Raw genomic sequence first — 13661 nt, forward strand, 5'->3', positions numbered from 1 at the left:
ATAGACACTTTATTTACCATCCAGAACTGCAGTGAACTTTTAGACACTAAGTTCTGATTATTTTGAGAAACATTATTGAGAAACTTTTTCATTATTTTGAAATGCTTTATGCTTTTGTTTATCAAAATAATGAAAAAAAAACATCGCAGTGTAATCGGACAGTATGTCAAAATAATGAAATATCATCTCAAAATAATAACTTAAAATAATGACTTAGCATTTCAAAGTAACAAATTATCATCTCAAAATAATGAGATAATAACTTAAAATAATGCGATAGTATTTCAAAATAATGAAATATCATCTCAAAATAATGAGATAATAATTTAAAATAATGCGATAGTATTTCAAAATAATGAAATATCATCTCAAAATAATGAGATAATAATTTAAAATAATGCGATAGTATTTCAAAATAATGAAATATCATCTCAAAATAATGAGATAATAATTTAAAATAATGCGATAGTATTTCAAAATAACGACTTAGCATCTCAAATAACGAGATATCAAAAATATTGAGGTTGTATTGAAAAATAATGACAAAGCAATTCACTCAAGAATGAAAAAATAATTAGGGCCTGTTTATTATTATTATTATTATTATTATTGTTGTTGTTGTTGTTGTTGCTATTTTAAACTGCAGGAAGGCGCGTCCATAACGGTACGCATCGATGATTGGTTGATCGACTGCGATGTCTGCTGGTTGCGACATGGCAGCTGCTTTTAAACAGCGGGTCTAAGTTTCGGACCGTGGACCGGACCGGACTGGACGGAGGTGAGTAGCCGGTCGTTGCGGAGCTTCAGGCGGAGCTTTGGGGTCTGTAATGGGTTGAAACGGTTCCCTGTGACTCCGGACTCCGGACTGCGGGTCGCGGTGGAGGCAGAAGCTGAAGCTCCTCAGGAGCCTGGAGTTCAGTCAGAACCGGTTTCCATCAAACACGATCTCCAGAACCCGTCAGAACCCTGTCGATGCTTCGCTGTTACCACTACTCGAATGTCCTGCTCCACCTTAAATCCAGGCTCCGCGATGTCTGCACCATTTAAGGTGGAACGGAAAGCAGAATAAGAGTCTTGGTTCGCGGGAATGACATCAAACCGGTCCCCCCACCTGCTCTCCGAGCAGCACGCCGTGAGAGATGCTGCTTAGCAAAAGCAGAGGTTAAATAGAACCTTGAGAACCTGTTTTGAGTTCTCACGGTTGTACAAAACCACTGTGGTTCTTTTAAAGAGCACTTTTGGTTCTATACAGCACCAAAAAAAGAAATAGCTCATTCATTACAAGCTTCAGAAACGTTCTGCTTCTGTATAGAACGCAATTGTTTACCGAGTACTCACTTAAAAAGATGGTTCTTCAAGGGTTCTTTAGTAAAGGGAGTTGTTCTGTCTCGGACACGAGCCATTTCATGCTTAGACGGTTCTTTTTAGTCCAATGGTTCTTCATGTTGGTGTCACAAATGATTCTGTATAGCACCAAAATGGGTTCTGCTGTTATGATGTTGAGCATTTTTGGTGCTATAGAACCTGAGAGTGGTTCTGTGTGTAGAAACGTTCTTCATCAATCTGGAGAACCATTTCAGAGCGCCAAGAGCCGTTTAAGCATTAAATGGTTCTATGTGGACCTCATGGTTCTACTTGGGACTACTGCCTGTACTAAAGAACCCTTGAAGAACCGTATTTTCCAGTGTGGCTGGCTTTCATCTGATTGACCTGTGGTCGGGTTCATTAGTGTAATTAATTGCGTTTATTTTATATGTATATTTTGCAGTTAATTCATTTCTATGTGTTTTAATGTTAAGACAAGAAAAGCAGCAGATGTGCTGACGCAGCAGCTGGCTGGGCTCTCTTTATTACTCTGGTCTGTGTTTTACGGCTGGGTTCTGGTTAATGATCCACCGGTTTGTCCTCCAGGACTCGGACGATATGCTGCCGGATCAGGACGGGCCGAGCGGAGGAGGAGGGGGGGTTAAAGAGGACCCTGCTGTGTCTGTGTTCAGGGAATATATCCGACTGAAGACCGTCCACCCGGAGCCAGACTACGGTACCTGAAATACTGCTGAAACAGTCGACGCCGGCTCTGCTGGAACACGAGAACCCTTGTATAATCAGTACAGACGTGCAGAACTGAGCAGAACTGTCCACCACATGTCGAAACCCTTTACTGCCCCGGGCGGTGAGGGTCTAATAACATTATAATAAACACAAATCGCGTAAATACTTTCCCACCGTCGCATGGATTCGATCTCAGGCTTGGAAATAGTGAAACTGACACGCTGGTGTGCTGAGCGATCACGGACGATTGCGGATTTATTCCTTTGTGTTTATTTTCAGTGCTCGTATTTTGGCTCGCTGAGCAGATAAACAGCTGACCAGGCCGTTTTCTCAGGCTTCTGCGCAGTACTGCGAACGTGCCGTCCGAACCAAACCCTCTCTCTCCGTTATAACTTTATATATATATAACTATATAAATATAAACTGAATAAGTCAATAAAAATGGTTTACAGTGTTTTTATAAAATGACATTAGAAGTTGAGGATATTTTTTTTCTTTCTCCTGTAAAGTCGCTGTTTTTGTGCTGCATATTAGATTTAATAAATGCAAACAAACTCAGTGAAACGCAGAGCTGGACGAAGTACACAAACCATGTACTGGAGTTAAAGTAGACGCCCAGGGTAAAATATTCCTCCAGTAAAAGTAGAAGTTCCTCCCTTTAGACCTCCACTTGAGTAAAAGTACTAAAGTATTTCCCTTCAAATGTACTTAAGTATAAAGTAAAAGTACTAAAATAGGAATTCTGGCTCTGATGTCCTGTTATCATTTTTATAACCAGACTGGCTTCATGAACTCATTTCAGGTGAAAGTCCTCCAGCGTCTCTCTTGGTAAACCAGTCTTTTAATAGAACGTCATTAATTAGTGACGCTGACGTCTATTAAAATGATCAGAAGCACAAAACACTGAAGGTAAACAGTTTCCATCAGGGAGAACCGAGTGGCTCTGAAATCACTTTTTACACACAAGCAAAGTTTCAGTTTCAGATTTATTTACAACTTAGTTCCAAGTTTAAGTTGAATAAAAACTGGCTTTAAACTCAGGATCACAGATGAGCTCCTTTACTATGTTGATCTGTAGGCGTCTGTTCATAAACATAAACCAGCCCAAACTCATTTACTATAAAATGAAATGGTGTTTGTAGAAATTCAGAAAAAAGCCGCGTCAGTCTCGACTGCATATGTGGACATATTTCTATATTGAGCTCTATTTACACAAAGTTAGGTTAGTTCATCATTTATGTTGAACAGACTCTCCCAAAGTTTTACGCTGCTGCGCTGACGTTGAACCGCGTGCTGCACTGGGTCGGTATGACCAACAGGTCAAAACCAGCTCTGAACAAAGTGACCGCTGAGGCCGTCGGAGCTGCAAGTTCACGTGAGATTTTAACCACCATGTGATAAAATCCACTGCTGAGTTACTTTGTGTGTTTAATGTTTTGTTGTTGAAACTGTTAAAAGATGAATGTTTTGGCAGACCGGGCACTGACTCTGTGACCAGCGGCCCAAACAATCATTAACAGCCTCAGAGGTGGCTCACTGCCAGCTGCCCTGGAAGGCTCTGTAATCCATCGCCTATCTCATCCATTAGGAGTCAGACCGAGATTAAGCTGTTTTAGGTCAGAGCTGGGACTGTGAAGCTCACATTTCAATTTAATTAGGATTTATAACCAGTTCAGCTGATTAAAGCGTTGACAGTGTAGAGTGAATGAGAGATAAGGGCGCTGTGGTCAGACAGGATGATGCAATCTCAGGATGTGCTGAGTGTGCAGAACACTGAGCTGAGCTGGGCATGAATCTATGCAGTGGTGAGGTCAGCTGCCTGCTGAGGTCTTTGTAATGGTGCTGTTATGTCACACTGGTGTGTGTGTGTGTGTGTGTGTGTGTGTGTGTTGTTTACAGATGGTGCTCTCAAGTTTCTTGGCAGGATTTCGGAGGAGCTTGGTTTACCCATGAAGAAAATAGAGGTACACTGGTTCATGACATGTTTTTATTAGTTGATTACGGCTGTGCTATTACACAGACGTATGATATATTCATAAAAACAAAAAAAACTGTCGATTTTTTAATAATTCTAATAGCAATGTATGATTATCTTCTTAAAGATTAAATTTCACTCAGTGTGTTCCTAATAAACATCAAATAAACAAACGCCGCTCAGCTCCGCCCTCTAAAGACGTCATTAACGACCATCAAATAAACAAACGCCGCTAAGCTCCGCCCTCTAAAGACGTCATTAACAACCATCAAATAAACAAACGCCGCTCAGCTCCGCCCTCTAAAGACGTCATTAACAACCATCAAATAAACAAACGCCGCTCAGCTCCGCCCTCTAAAGACGTCATTAACGACCATCAAATAAACAAACGCCGCTCAGCTCCGCCCTCTAAAGACGTCATTAACGACCATCAAATAAACAAACGCCGCTCAGCTCCGCCCTCTAAAGATGTCATTAACAACCATCAAATAAACAAACGCCGCTCAGCTCCGCCCTCTAAAGACGTCATTAACCACCATCAAATAAACAAACGCCGCTCAGCTCCGCCCTCTAAAGACGTCATTAACCACCATCAAATAAACAAACGCCGCTCAACTCCGCCCTCTAAAGACGTCATTAACGACCATCAAATAAACAAACGCCGCTCAGCTCCGCCCTCTAAAGACGTCATTAACAACCATCAAATAAACAAACGCCGCTCAGCTCCGCCCTCTAAAGACGTCATTAACAGCCATCAAATAAACAAACACCGCTCAGCTCCGCCCTCTAAAGACATCATTAACTGCCATCAAATAAACAAACGCCGCTCAGCTCCGCCCTCTAAAGACGTCATTAACAACCATCAAATAAACAAACGCCGCTCAGCTCCGCCCTCCAGAGACGTCATTAACGACCATCAAATAAACAAACGCCGCTCAGCTCCGCCCTCTAAAGATGTCATTAACAACCATCAAATAAACAAACGCCGCTCAGCTCCGCCCTCTAAAGATGTCATTAACAACCATCAAATAAACACACGCCGCTCAGCTCCGCCCTCTAAAGACGTCATTAACAGCCATCAAATAAACAAACACCGCTCAGCTCCGCCCTCTAAAGACGTCATTAACTACCATCAAATAAACAAACGCCGCTCAGCTCCGCCCTCTAAAGACGTCATTAACGACCATCAAATAAACACACGCCGCTCAGCTCCGCCCTCTAAAGACGTCATTAACAACCATCAAATAAACAAACGCCGCTCAGCTCCGCCCTCTAAAGACATCATTAACTACCATCAAATAAACAAACGCCGCTCAGCTCCGCCCTCTAAAGACGTCATTAACAACCATCAAATAAACAAACGCCTCTCAGCTCCGCCCTCCAGAGACGTCATTAACAACCATCAAATAAACAAACGCCGCTCAGCTCCGCCCTCTAAAGACGTCATTAACGACCATCAAATAAACAAACGCCGCTCAGCTCCGCCCTCTAAAGACGTCATTAACGGGCATTAAACATCAAATGTGTTTCCCATTTTGTCTTGTTTTGTGTTTCCTCACTGATGAAAATGCACTTATTCCGTTTGTTGTGAAATAAACATATGATGATATGAGACAGGAGGTGATACAGCGTCTCATCTTTTAATATTTCCTCATCTGTGTTCCTCTTATTCCGTCAGGTGTGTCCTGGTAGAGTGGTGGCCATCATGACGTGGACAGGAACTAATCCATCTCTGAAGTCCGTCCTCCTCAACTCCCACACTGATGTAGTCCCAGTCTATCAGGTAAGGGTGAGCGACGTGGCAGAAGAGTTACATTTGGCTGATACAGTATCACAGTATGTCATTTTTCTGAAGTTTACAAACAAGTTGGAATAGATATCACTGCATATATGGGCCAGGGACATGACTGAAACATCCTTGACCTGGTCACTCGGCGTTATCTTAGTGTAGACGTTACCATGACAACCAGCATCACGTGAGATCTAGTCAGAGTGAGATGAGCAGCAGTGAGCAGTGATTGTGTTTTTAACTGCTTTAAAATGACGTCAGACTCAGGAAAACGTCCTTCACATGTCCTTATTAAAGAAGGCCGAGAGGAAGACGTCGTGTTCTGAGACACATAAGCTGGACGTCCGTCCCACCGCCGTCTTTTAAAGATCAGAGCATGAACTTCGTCTCCTCTGCAGACCAGTTTCTGCTCCGCCGTGTTGAACGGTATAAACTCTCACTGTGACGCGACGCACATGCAGAATGGACTTAAACTTTCCGATAGGGAATGTAATCGGATACAGGCGCTTACACGGATATTATTCTTCTATTTAATGGATTATTTACAGGATTACCCAGCTCGTTCAATTCAGGTAGAAATTGTATTCTGAATGGCCTGAATCGGACTAGACTATTCCGATTGAGGTGTTTACATGGACATGTTATATTCCAATTGAGCTATTAGTCGGATTAATATTGGATTATTAGGCTACATGTAAACGTGGCTAGTGTCCAACCAAAAACTGTTTTGCTGTGTCTCACGGCAACACTGCTCGCTTATTTCCGGTACTGCCATCTGTTTTGGCACATGCTCCAAATGAGAAATCCAACAGAAAGAGTAAGAGGCCAAAATCCAGGCTCTTTATCAGATTTCTTATTCAGACTTCTAGACTGGAGTGTGGTGCTTACAAGACCATTTCAGTAGTCAGAAATCTGATTATGATCAGATTATTGAGTGCATGTAAACACACATATCATAGTTTGCTGTAGGGAAAAGAATAGGAATGTAAACACTGAGGAAAACAGCCGTCTCTGTGATGTTCCTCTGCAGGAGCAGTGGAAGTACGATGCATTCGCTGCTGTGAAGGACGCTGAGGGAAACATCTACGGGAGAGGAACTCAGGACATGAAATGCGTCACTATACAGTGAGTTCAGCTCTACGTACTACTGTGGATATGTACTTGTTTATATTCATATGTCACACAGTTATTATACAGTTTCTTTGTGCATTTGATCTCTGCAGGTATATCGAAGCCATTCGTCGTCTGAAGGCTGCAGGGAAGAGATTTCCTCGCACCATCCACTTAACTTTCGTTCCAGGTAAGACGAAGTTTCATTTGATATTGGTTATGAGCACAAGCTAACATCACTCATTCTGATAACTAATAGAGGAATAAAGTAAAGCCTTTGTGAATGATTGTCTTGTGACACCTGTGCAAGTCCAGTCGTGAATTTCCTCACTACTAAATATTCCACAGTTAACTGTCAGTGGGATTATAACAAAGTGGAAGCGATTGGGAACGACAGCAACTCAGACACGAAGTGGCTGAAAATCCGATGGATGAGTCTGGGTTTGGCGGTTGCCAGGAGACGGTACTTGTCTGACTGCATTGTGCCGAGTGTAAAGTTTGGTGGAGGGGGGATCATGGTGTGGGGTTGTTTTTCAGGAGTTATGCTCGGCCCCTTAGTTCCAGTGAAAGGAGGTCTTAAAGCTTCAGCACCAAGAGATTTTGGACAATTTTATGCTCCCAACTTTGTGGGAACAGTTTGGGGACGGCCCCTTCCTGTTCCAACATGACTGCACACCAGTGCACAAAGCAAGTCCATAAAGTCGTGGATGAGCCAGTTTGTTGTGGAAGAACTTGACTGGCCTGCACAGAGTCCTGACCTCAACCCGATAGAACACCTTTGGGATGAATTAGAGCGGAGACTGTGAGCCAGGCCTTCTCGTCCAACATCAGTGTCTGACCTCACAAATGTGCTTCTGGAACAACGGTCAGAAATTCCCATAAACACTCCTAACCCTTGTGGAAAGCCTTCCCAGAAGAGCTGAAGCTGTTATAGCTGCAAAGGGTGGGCCGACATCATATTAAACCCTATGGATTGAGAATGGGATTCACTCACTTTCATATCCGAGTGAAGCCAGACGGCCGAATACTTTTGGAAATATAGTGTATGAGGATCATGTGATATGAAAAGTCTTTTAAGAGGATAGGCAGAAATCGAGAAAATGCACTCGGACCACAGAGGGTTCAAACTCTTTGGTCAGGCTTGGGTAAAAAATTATCAGGCTGAATTTGGGTTTGGACCAGAAATTTCATCAGTCCATGAAACATCAGTAAACATCAGTCCATTCTCTTTCCAGATGAAGAGGTCGGAGGTCATAAAGGAATGGAGTCATTTATAAATCACCCAGAGTTTAAGAAGCTTAACGTCGGCTTCGCCCTGGACGAAGGTAAATAAATGACCCGTGGAGCTGCTCTTTAGCAGGTCGGTGTGCATTATAGTAACTTCTCTGCACATACACACCAGATTCAGAGTTTAGCCCTTACCAGTCCAGTTATTATGGGCATTTGGTGCACACTGGGTTACATTACATCATTATCTAAATGTAATAACAGCAAGTAATCCTTGGAATTCTGTATATTAATGAGTTAGTGTATGTGCTGCTGTTTAACCCTTAGAAATCAAGTTCTTGTCATTTTTGCTTGTTGTTTTATATTACACAGTTATTTATATGTAATTGCATAATTGTAACTTTTGTAGTTTGTTTCATAATGAATTACATTTACATCCAGATTGCCTTATTATCTTGTATCGACTGGTTTGAGTCTTCGCTGACTTTTTATTTTTGTTTAAATTTTTAAAAACATGAGAAAAAAATTAAAAAGCTGCAACTTTTAGTAACATGTAGTAGTAATAACAACAGTAATAATAATATTTATTTATAGAGCACTTTTCATGTTGGTGGGAGCTTTAAAGGCAGATGATAAAGCTTAACACACACACACACACACACACACACACATACACACACCTTCTAAGCCGCTTCTCCTTCTGGGTTGCGGGGGGTGCTGGAGCCTGAGCTCGACTGTCTAATTATAGAGCTCCACAGTTTAGATGCAGAAGAACTGAAAGAGTCTCTGCACGTTTTCTGTGTTTGACTGAAGTTGTTTGAAGGTCAGAATCTGCAGATCTAAGATCATAAACAGACAGACATTCAGGAGCTTTGAGGTCATTTAAAAACTAGTAGTAGAGCTTTAAAATCTATCCTGAACGATAGAGCAGCTCTTTTAAAACAGCAGTGGTCTGATCTCTCTGGGGTCTTTTTGCTTGGATGCATAATCATTTTTTCATATTCAAACTAATAAAATTCCTTCTCTTCTGCTTACAAACACAATGAGAGTGAACATGAAATCAGTCAGTTCTGGAGTTTCACAGCCCAGATTGACACTTTCAGAAGTGACTGATTGTCCATGTGTTCATTATTAAGCTTCACCAAAGAACGTTACGGTCTGCAGCGTATTAAACTCAGACCTAGTGAAACATTCAACAGCACAATCCACGGCAGCAGCGCCCTGATCTGCACTATCACTGACTCCAGTTCACACGCAGCTCACAGAGACTTCAGAACACTGATTAAAGTCGGACTGAAACCTAAACCCAGTGCTGGACAGTAACTGAGTAACTGAGTAAATGTAATTAGTTTCTGTACTTTAGTATTTTTGGTGTATCTGTACTGAAGTTTCTCCGTTCTGGGCGTCTTTCTCCTTTCACTCCACTACATTTCAGAGTCTAATATCCGACTTTTTCCTCCTACATTTTGAGAAATCTGTCGTTCCTTTTGGTTTCTGTGTGTATAAAAACGTCACATGTCAAAACGAAAGAAGCGCAAAGCCAGAGCACCAATCAGGGCCCAGCGGTCACTTTGTTTAGAGCTGGTTTTGACCTGTTGGTCATACCGACCCAGTGCAGCACGCGGTTCAACGTCAGCGCAGCAGCGTAAAACTTTGGGAGAGTCTGTTCAACATAAATGATGAACTAACCTAACTTTGTGTAAATAGAGCTCAATATAGAAATATGTCCACATATGCAGTCGAGACTGACGCGGCTTTTTTCTGAATTTCTACAAACACCATTTCATTTTATAGTAAATGAGTTTGGGCTGGTTTATGTTTATGAACAGACGCCTACAGATCAACATAGTAAAGGAGCTCATCTGTGATCCTGAGTTTAAAGCCAGTTTTTATTCAACTTAAACTTGGAACTAAGTTGTAAATAAATCTGAAACTGAAACTTTGCTTGTGTGTAAAAAGTGATTTCAGAGCCACTCGGTTCTCCCTGATGGAAACTGTTTACCTTCAGTGTTTTGTGCTTCTGATCATTTTAATAGACGTCAGCGTCACTAATTAATGACGTTCTATTAAAAGACTGGTTTACCAAGAGAGACGCTGGAGGACTTTCACCTGAAATGAGTTCATGAATGAGTTCATGAAGGTCTGCCTAAACCGACCGGCTTCACCTCATTAGGTCTATTAAACTACTGCTAAACTACTTGACCAGTAAAGCAGTTTTAAATTACATCACTTTTTTCAAATAATCATGATAACATTCAGTGCTGTGAACAAGTATTTGCCCCCTTCCCAATTCTCCCATTTTTGTATATTTGTCCAAACTGAATTTTTCAGAACATCAAACTCATTTTAATATCAGACAATATGAACCTAAGTAAACACAGAATGCTGTTTTTAATTGATTATTTCATTTATCGAAGGAAAAATGCTATTCAGCACTACCTGGCCCTGTGTGAAAAAGTAATTGCCCCCTCAGCTACTAAATCCACTAGTTAACCAAATTCAGTAAACCCTTGAGTTCAGTTCCCCTGGCCACACCCAGGCATGATCACTGTCAGACCTGTTGAATCTAAACATAAATTGCCAGACAGGTTCTATGTGAAGGCTAGAAGCAGCTCATGATGCCATGTTCTAAAGAGATTCAAATGCAGATGCAAAACAAAGTCAGCTGTTATCCACAAATGGAGAACTTAAAGCAGTGGTGAACCTTCCCAGGAGTGGCTGGCCTACCAGAATTTCTGTGCATTTTTTGTTATATATTATTATATAGTATGTGTTATATTAGCACCAACCTACCGGTGATGTATATTAGTAACAGCCATTTAAGTAACTTTGAATGTTATTAGATGAAACCGTTGGCCTGTTAGCTTGCTGGCTCAGCAGTGTTGGTCAGCTGCAGTGAAGGTTTTCAGACAGTATGAGCTTCATTTGAAATGCCTTAAGTTGAGTCGAATGACGGCTCTCTAACGTAGGAATCTGACTGTGGCCTGAGTTCGGCCTGCGTTTATTTCTAAGAGGTACACTTTGTGTGTGTAATGTGTGTTTTTTGACCGTGTGTTTGTCCGGCAGGCCTGGCGAACCCCACTGAAGCGTTCACTGTGTTTTATGGAGAGAGGAACCCCTGGTGTAAGTGCACACTTCTCGTCTATTAAGCCGATGCTGTTAATATGTTTACGTTGATGTTTCGCCCCTTGTAGCAGTTCTCAGCTGACGGTGGTGCAGACGTTGGCGTGGTGACCACAGTGCTGACGAAAATGGGTGATCATCAGAGGAGAGAAATTCCTATATGGGTTGTTTGTTTATGGTGGAGTTTATACTGTTTCATATTTGTTGCGTAATACTAGTTCGTCTGGAAGATTAACATGATAAGGTCAACATCTGGTTTATTTCACTGCCGCTGTGGTCAACAACAAAACTGTAGATGGAGCGTTTTGTTCCACTGAAAACAGTGAGATGACCCGTCTTCCTCTGCATCCCAAAAATCAGCTTCGCCCAGAAAGGGTTCTTCTGTTGGTTCAAGCTTGACAGAATAATGATAGAAGGACCCTTTTTGGTGCTGTATAGAACCATTTTTCAAATGGGTTTTATATAGAACCCGAAACGGTTCTTATGCAGCACATTTTTAAGAACCTTTTTATGCAAAGTTTTATACAATCCAACTGTAAGAGGGGATCATAGAGTCTCTGACTGGCTCCCTTCAGTCTGAGAGGAGCTGAGACCCCTGAGCAGAAAGCGTTCTGCGTTCTCCACGTCAATAAGAGTGAATCCATCAGAACTGTGCGGCTCGATGTTTGTGGGCAGTTAAGCTGCAGCAGCTCAGAGCGTTCGGCGCTGGTTCCACAGCACCGGATGATCTCCGAAATCCCACTGAAAGAGCCGTGAGAGCAGCGACGCCCGACACGCTCAGTCCAGTCTGGGATGAGTTTAACTGTGGTGTTGATGTCGTCCGTACAGCTGGAGGAGGTTCAGACTGAGACCTTGTAGAACTACATAATAAACTTTATGATCATTTAAACTGTTTACAGTTCACTGCACTGATCTGTGATGATTTACAGGAGAAATAAATCAGTTTGAAATTGGATCAGTCTTTTTGAATCAGCCTGTGTATATAGAACCATTTCCTTTACTGAAGAACCCTTGAGGAACCATCTTTTTTAAGAGTGTGTCTGGTTTGTTCACAGCTGCTGTTCAGATATCACGTCAGAATGTTCCACAGTTTGGCTGTTTGTTCTCATGGGGTCGTTGTGTAACGACCTTTGCTCTGTTTGAGGCAGCAGCGTAACTGAAATGTGCTGAGACTGTGATCGTATGTCCTGTAGGGATCACTATCCGGTGTCCAGGCAGTCCAGGGCACGGTTCCAGGTTTGTGGAGAACACAGCTGCTGAGAAACTGGTGAGTAACTGTTTACCTGCGTCTGAGGGTCTGTCTGTTATTTGAGTTTTCAAGTGTTTGTTTGAAAAATATTATAGGAACAAAAGCTAAAGATACGTACACTCAGTATTTCTATGGGCTCTCAATGAAAATGATTCCTTGGAATGAATCACATTATTTTGCAGTTAATTGTGATTAGTCATATTTTTCATATTTGCTCAAATTTGAACTCCAAGATTTTAAAAGCAGCACATTTTGAACAAAATAAGTGTCACCATCCATCCATCATCGTTGCCCGCTAGTCCAAACAGGGTCACGGTAGCAGTTGGGAGAGCAGAGAATCCCAGCTGACCCTGTCCCCCGCAACTTCCTCCAGCTCATTCCCGGGGACCCCAAGCCGCTCCCAGGCCAACTTGGAGACATAATCCCTCCAGCGGGTCCTAGGGCGACCCCGGGGTCTTGTCCCGGTAGGCCGTGCCTGGAACACCCCCACCGGGAGGCGTCCAGGGGGCATCCGGATCAGATGCCCAAACCACCTCAGCTGGCTCCTCTTAATGCGGAGGAGTAGCGGCTCTACTCCGAGCTCCTTCCGGATGACCGAGCTCCTCACTCTATCGCAGAGCGTGTGGCCCGCCACCCGACGAAGAAAGCTAATTTCCGCCGCTTGTATTCGCGATCTCGTTCTTTCAGTCATTACCCACAGCTTATGACCACAGGTGAGGGTTGGGATGTAGACCGACCGGTTAACAGAGAGCTTCGCCTTTTGGATCAACTCCCTCTTCACCACTACAGTCCGGTACAGTGACCGCATTACTGCTGCCGCCTGTCCCAGCCTGCAGCTGATCTCACCATCCCTCTTCCCATCACTCATGAACAAGACCCCAAGATACTTAAACTCCTCCACCTGGGGCAGGTCCTTTCCCCTTACCTGGAGTGGGCATGCCATCCTTTTCCGGGCCAAGACCATGGACTCAGACTTGGAGGTGCTGATCCGCATACCAACCGCTTCACACTCAGCTGCAAACTGCTCCAGCGAGCGTTGGAGTCATCCATGTGATTCCGCCAAAAGAACAACGTCATCTGCAAATAGCAGAGACGCCACCCTCCGGCCTCCACACATAATGCCCTCCTGACCCCGG

General features: G+C 42.9%; 1 protein-coding gene across 1 annotated transcript in view; it reads left to right on the top strand.

The window, feature by feature from the left end:
* Positions 1–672: 672 nt before the first annotated feature.
* LOC108443912 (aminoacylase-1) overlaps positions 673–13661 on the top strand; it is a 19814-nt gene continuing 6825 nt past the window's right edge. The window contains exons 1-9 of the mRNA XM_017724811.2: positions 673–778; positions 1912–2041; positions 3952–4016; positions 5706–5810; positions 6847–6941; positions 7040–7116; positions 8162–8251; positions 11220–11276; positions 12470–12543. Coding sequence (XP_017580300.1) covers positions 1924–2041; positions 3952–4016; positions 5706–5810; positions 6847–6941; positions 7040–7116; positions 8162–8251; positions 11220–11276; positions 12470–12543 — 681 coding nt within the window. The 5' untranslated portion in view covers positions 673–778; positions 1912–1923. The remainder of the gene's footprint in view (positions 779–1911; positions 2042–3951; positions 4017–5705; positions 5811–6846; positions 6942–7039; positions 7117–8161; positions 8252–11219; positions 11277–12469; positions 12544–13661) is intronic.

The sequence above is a fragment of the Pygocentrus nattereri genome, chromosome 21 (assembly GCF_015220715.1).
Source record: "Pygocentrus nattereri isolate fPygNat1 chromosome 21, fPygNat1.pri, whole genome shotgun sequence".
In the NCBI taxonomy this organism is placed as follows: Eukaryota; Metazoa; Chordata; class Actinopteri; order Characiformes; family Serrasalmidae; genus Pygocentrus; species Pygocentrus nattereri.